A 5,643-nucleotide genomic window follows, 5' to 3' on the forward strand; every position below is an offset into this window, starting at 1 on the left:
GGTCTCACCCGTTTAATAGGAGAGATATTGCTCTCGCCCGATAAACAGGCGACGGTAGCCTATTGTTGTAATATTTTGAAATTGCTGTATAATTTTGCAAATTTTGAAGAAAAATATATAAAAAAAGAAAGAGTAGAGCCCGGTCCGGTCCACCTGCTGTCTGCCGATTCACCTTAGATGGGCCGCAACGCGAGTGGCTATGGGGTCTGATGGCTATTGGGCTGCCCCCTTTCTGCTGGGCTTGCGTCAAAAGCGCAGGAGGACGTGGACATCCATTGAAAATTAGTGAACTTCAGCTCAGAGAAAGAGTGAACTTCATGCTTTTATTACTAAGTTTTGAGATTTCATCAAACTACATGTTCCAAGAATACAATACACAAAATTACATGTTTTCCACGACAATGTCTATCGCAAAACTACACTTTGGCGCTTCTTACCGAATTCATGTACTCCTTTTATTCTCCTGTGATTTGTGTGATCTTCTCTAAGGAGGGCATTGCTCAGGCAAGCATCACGCACTGTTTAGTTTATTGGAAAAGTGCAAGAGAACAGACAAATAAGCTCCGAGTTCACTCTGTACCGCTTTAGCTAGGTTCTGAAGAGCTCGAGGCAGTGCTCTTGGTCAAGGTTCCTGCTCCAGAATTTCTTGTAGTACTCATCGTACGTGTAGTTCCTGTACACGGCGGGGGTCTCCTCGGTGACGAGATTCTGCGCGGGGCCGAGCACCACGTCGTTGCACGGGCACAGGAACGACGCCACGGACATCCGCTCGCTGTCCAAGTTCACCACCGCGCGGTGCCACACGCTCCTGTACTCCCCGTTGCTCAGCGCCTGCGTCAAAAGCAGAACCGTCGGTGCTCAGTAATTCAGTTAGCACGTCGAGATCTGCAGCTTATCAGTAACGCAGCAGGAGGCAGATCGATGCGTCACCTGCAGCTGGTCGCCGATGTTGATGACGAGCGCGCCGGGCTGCGGGTTAACGGCGACCCACTTGCCGCCGTTGAGCACCTGCAGGCCGGCGACGTCCTGGTCCATGAGCAGGATGGTGAGCGCGTTGGGGTCGGTGTGGGCCGGGAGCCCGTAGGTGAGCTCCGGCGCGGGGCACCGCGGGTAGAAGTTGACGGCCATGTGCTGCTCCTGCTCACCCAGCGTCCTCTCGATGTAGCCCGCCTCCAGCCCCAGGCTCTCCGCGATCGCCCCGTACAGCCTGAACCCCAGCTCCCGGACCTCCTTGCAGTACGTGCTCATGGTCTCCCTGGTCATTAACGTGGCAGCGTCAGAATTAACACTTCGTAACTAACGTGTTAACTAGTTAAATTAAACAAGAAACCATTTTTCTCTCTCGAAAGCGGGGGTAAAAAAAAAACTTGCAAGCTCTTGTGTAGCTGACAAGAACATCATGTTCTGTCGCTGAAATGTGCTGTACGTACGAAACAGACATGACTGGACTGTTCATCACGAGCATATTGTTTTTCACGATGCTCTACACGTGGCTGCTCTCCCTGTGAATTTTCTTTCTCCGTGCGGCCTGCTTGTCCACACGTGATTCTGCATGTGCTTCCTCGCGAGATGTGGATGCGGCTGTTACACTTGCTGGGTTTTTTATTTTTTAAAAAGGGACTTAATTATCTGTTACTGTCCTATTCTTCATTCGGGACCATAAATTGATTCCACCTTAAAACCATATAATTTTGTACACAACGAAGCTCGACTTCTCCTCAGAGAATATTGCCAGCCGTCCGCATGCAGCACCCATTTTGACGCCCAAGAAGTCGAACCAGGTGGGTGGCTACTCGATGGCAGCTCACACCATTATATGGTTAGCGGCAGCTCACACCATTGCGATACATGCGCGTCTGCTGTTACACTTGCTGGTCGCGAGCTAACCATGGAACCTGAGCGCGCGAGTGGACCACTAACTTGCCGTGTTCTGCACCTTCGGTTAGCCGAGAGCACATGGTGGAGTCATGCAAGGGCAGAGAGAGACAGAGAGAGCAGTGGTCAGCTCGACTCACATCGACGACGCCCTGAATCAAGAGGCTTCGTTTGTCTATGCATGGCCTGTTGTGAACTCGTGATGCTCGTCTTCCCTATCTTTCACTATGAACGATATCTCTTAGGTCTTAGCTGAATGTCTATATGCACTTGAAAGCGTCCATTCAGTGCAGACGATAAAAAGTTGTTTGTTCTGATGCTGTAACCGACACCCTGAACGTCCGCATCGTTGGTCCACGGATTCAAGAACGTTCAAGAACGGATTGCCGATTGATCACTCTCTGATGTGTATCCGAAAAGGAGGTGTGAGCAATACCTGATCTATAGATTGTCACATGTGCATCTTTGCAATAGATAAAGTGAAACATTATGAGTTTCTTTGTTGAAACATGTTAGGGATTGCCTAAAACGTTCAGGACTCTGCTTATGCCACCACAAAAGCAGGATCCACTAACTAGCGTCTGCGAATTGATTGCACCCTGCGTACCTAACTAAAAACGGAATGTCTGTCTCCCAGTCGCCTAAATTTTATTCAACTCTCAATCACCTAAAATTACATATTGTTTAGTCTAAAATTATAGTGTTTGAATGTGTAATTTTAGTTGCATATAGAAATAACACATGCGAACTATCAGATGTTGATCTAATGGGTGAGAGGGGTGATTGAGATCAATTTTATATTCAGTCACTCCCGACTAAAAATTATATCAGTTTTGCTACTTCTCAGGTGAGTGAGATCTTGCAAATCTCGCAGTCACCATAATTTCAAAGGGATTGGGATTAGGCTGAAGCGATTTGGGGTTAGGTTTTGGCGGATAGGATGGCGAGGCGGCAAGGGTGTCGCCCTTTGTGGTGGTGGAGGACTGTTGGTGGGCGGTGGAGGTTGGTGGGGGCGCCACACCTTGCTGTGGTTAGCGAGGCTGCAGGAGCCGTCAGAGATGAAAAAGGAGGGTAGGGCAGGGTAGCCTCGTTGGAGTCGACGAAGATGGATGTGTGGGTGAGAGAAGGGAAGAGGAGCACATGAGAAGGGAGGAGGTGCACTGGGGAGGTAGTGAGAGGAGGTTGGGGGCATCCCCCGTCATGCATGGTGGTGGCAACACATCTGGCGTCAGGCGGGCATGATCACATGAGAAAAGAGAGGTTTGGGATAGGGAGGTGGATTGAGGATAAGGTTAAAAGAGGGGACTAAGAAAAATACAAGATCTCAATCCCCCGATGAAGAGACAGATCCATAATATATCTATAGATCCAATGGTAAAAAGAGTGACCGAGAAAAATGCAATATCTCGATTACCTGATGAGGAGATGGATCCAAATTATATTATCTAGCCTAAAACAAGGTAGGTCAGTGGCACTACATGTTCTACTAACACATGGCCACAACCCACATGACCACGTCGGCCTTACTTTAGTCCTTGTTTAGAACTGGGGATTTTCTTTTTTCTTTTATTTCTGTGGTGATTGAACCATTTCCTATAAATTCCAGTAAAATATATCACTAAATGTTCCCTTTTTATTACCGAAGTTAAATGTTTTTGCTACATTTGAAATGTTCCTGAATTAATTCTCCCAGCTGGAAACGGCATCATGAGTCGGTGGCCTCTTGCATGCTTAGTTAGTTGCATTACCAATTTTCCTTTGGTTGTTTTAAGAAGAAAGTAATTAAGCAGGGTGTGACTAATTAAGGAGGCGAAATAATGTACTTGAAGTCGGGCGGGTTGGACGGCCATTCCGGCACGAATTGGTCGAGGGGATGGCAGTGCAGCCGGAGGTAATCCCGCCAGTTGTGCACCGTCTCCTTGCGCACGTTGAAGCTCGTGGACAGCCGCATCTTCCTGGCCGGGTCGTCGGAGTAGAGCTTCGCCTTCTCCTCCGCTGGCAGCCGGAAGAACTCGCGCCCCACGGCCATCACCGCTGCCGTTAGGCCGGCGTCTATCCCGTGGTTCAGCACCTGCATCAAACGGGACATGCACGTCGTACGTGTCAGTAGTAATCCCCGGTCTGCTAATTTGGTCCGTGCATGCACACGGAAGGCCGCGGCGTGTGTCACCTGGAAGAAGCCGTGCGAGCGACAGGCGGCGCCGATGGCGGCCACGACCGCGGCGCGGTCGGGGCACGCGAGGTCGACGACGGGGATCGGCGCGCCGGTCACGACCTCCGCGAGGCGCGGCCGCTGCGACTCCGGCCGGACGTACTTCCTTGGCACCGTGTCGTGCACGGCCGTCGAGAGGAGTTGCTCCGCCATGTGCGCCGGCCGTGCACGACACGTTCGCCAAAGCACCTTGCTACCGCGGGAACGCGCCGCTGCTCACGTCGCACAGCGATGAGGAGTCGAGTCGGGCGGTTCGACATGGCTCTCCGGTAGCTCGTCGTCACGCTCTCTTATAGCGATCGAACCGAACGGCAGCGCGGTGACTCGGCGCGCCTTCTGGGGCCCAGGCGTCAGCTAGCCGCAGTGACGCGCTGACCCCGCGGTCGTCTGCCGTCAGAGCCGTGGCGGCTTGTGACATCACCCTCCCGCGTCGCGTCAAGCCGGCTGGCATGTGACAACGGAGAGCAAGCACAACGGCGGCAGCTAGCTAGGCGGCGGATCAGGCCTGTGCGCCGTGTTCGTTCTTCTGAATCTGGTGTGATCCGCCTCGCCACCATGTGGGGAGTGGAGCATCTCATCGTCGCTGGGCTCCTGTGACGGATCGCAGAATCCAAATGCCAATCGAAGAGTAGATACGCAGTCGCATGGATGTCTGGTTGTCAGACGACCGATGCGGTGCAGTGGTCTTCTTGCACCAGCTGTAGCTTCAGTCAGATCCACGTGTTGTTACCGGCTCTGCATCGAGCTCGTACTGTTACTCGAGGAAAGCTTTCCTCAAAGTCAGATCTGCATTGTGGAGCAACAGCCTTGAACCAACCGTTGTACGCGGTGGTCCACGGCCACGGCGCACATCTGAATATTTTCGCAGCCATGCCCGTGGAAGTTTGGTCCAGAAACGGGGACCAACAACGAGGATGGGGTCTGTCTATCTATTCTATTGATTTTATTAATTTGAGATTCATAATAGAAAGATAGATTAAAAAAAGATAGTTAAGATAATCAAAGATAGATGAAAGGTTGAGATAGACTGTGCGTGAGTAAATTTGAAAATTTTCTTGCCATGTTTGTGGTCTTCAGCTGTTCCGTTTTCAGGCCTTCAGCTGAATCAGCTGCAATGCATGCATGAGGAAAGCTGAATCAGGCGCCGGTCGTGATCTACATGTATAAACCACTAACCGTCTAAACTGATTTAGAGGAACAAGTGGCCGGAAAGAACCTGTCCCGGGCAAAAATAAAAATGCTCTTGTCTGAGTTAGGCTTCCGAACTGACGAAGTGGAAGGTTTAAGCATGTTCTTTTGTGAAAAGAAGGTTTAGAGGCCTGTCAATCTGTGACAGGCGAGTTCAAGTGGCGAGACGGGACCTGCTGCCACTTAACAAAAGGCAGCTTTAGCAAATCTGCGAGCCGGCATGACGTAATTCGATCGCGATGCTGTAACGCGTCTGACGATGGTGCGCGAACTGAACTGAACAACCAGAGTTTAAAGATTTCTGGTCGGAGCGTGGCGTTTTCCGGTGGTAGTTGGAGCTCGGAGGCAGGTGAGGGGCAGACTAGAAC

General features: G+C 50.9%; 1 protein-coding gene across 2 annotated transcripts; it reads right to left on the bottom strand.

The window, feature by feature from the left end:
* Positions 1-304: 304 nt before the first annotated feature.
* On the bottom strand, positions 305-4,359 carry LOC133907903 (flavanone 3-dioxygenase 2-like). 2 transcript variants are annotated; one of them, XM_062350010.1, is made up of 4 exons: positions 4,046-4,359; positions 3,699-3,946; positions 931-1,255; positions 305-831 (listed from the first exon to the last, which is right to left on the bottom strand). In XM_062350010.1, exons 1-4 carry the CDS (start codon positions 4,238-4,240, stop codon positions 589-591), a joined length of 1,011 nt encoding a protein of 336 aa, XP_062205994.1. In that variant the 5' UTR covers positions 4,241-4,359; the 3' UTR covers positions 305-588. The 2 variants fall into 2 exon arrangements, with proteins under 2 accessions (XP_062205994.1, XP_062205993.1); XM_062350009.1 differs by having other exon boundaries at positions 3,699-4,359.
* Between the last annotated feature and the right edge of the window lie 1,284 nt (positions 4,360-5,643).

Source organism: Phragmites australis, chromosome 24 (genome assembly GCF_958298935.1).
Source record: "Phragmites australis chromosome 24, lpPhrAust1.1, whole genome shotgun sequence".
NCBI classification, from domain to species: domain Eukaryota; kingdom Viridiplantae; phylum Streptophyta; class Magnoliopsida; order Poales; family Poaceae; genus Phragmites; species Phragmites australis.

What these genes read in the sequence shown, in the direction of transcription:
- LOC133907903 (XM_062350009.1), bottom strand. Translation starts at nt 4,240, where the DNA reads ATGGCGGAGCAACTCCTCTCGACGGCCGTGCACGACACGGTGCCAAGG. An exon ending in TCCAACCCGCCCGACTTCAA is followed by an intron (nt 1,256 to 3,698) that starts GTACATTATTTC and finishes GTTAATGACCAG; the next exon opens with GGAGACCATGAGCACGTACT. An exon ending in ACATCGGCGACCAGCTGCAG is followed by an intron (nt 832 to 930) that starts GTGACGCATCGA and finishes CTTTTGACGCAG; the next exon opens with GCGCTGAGCAACGGGGAGTA.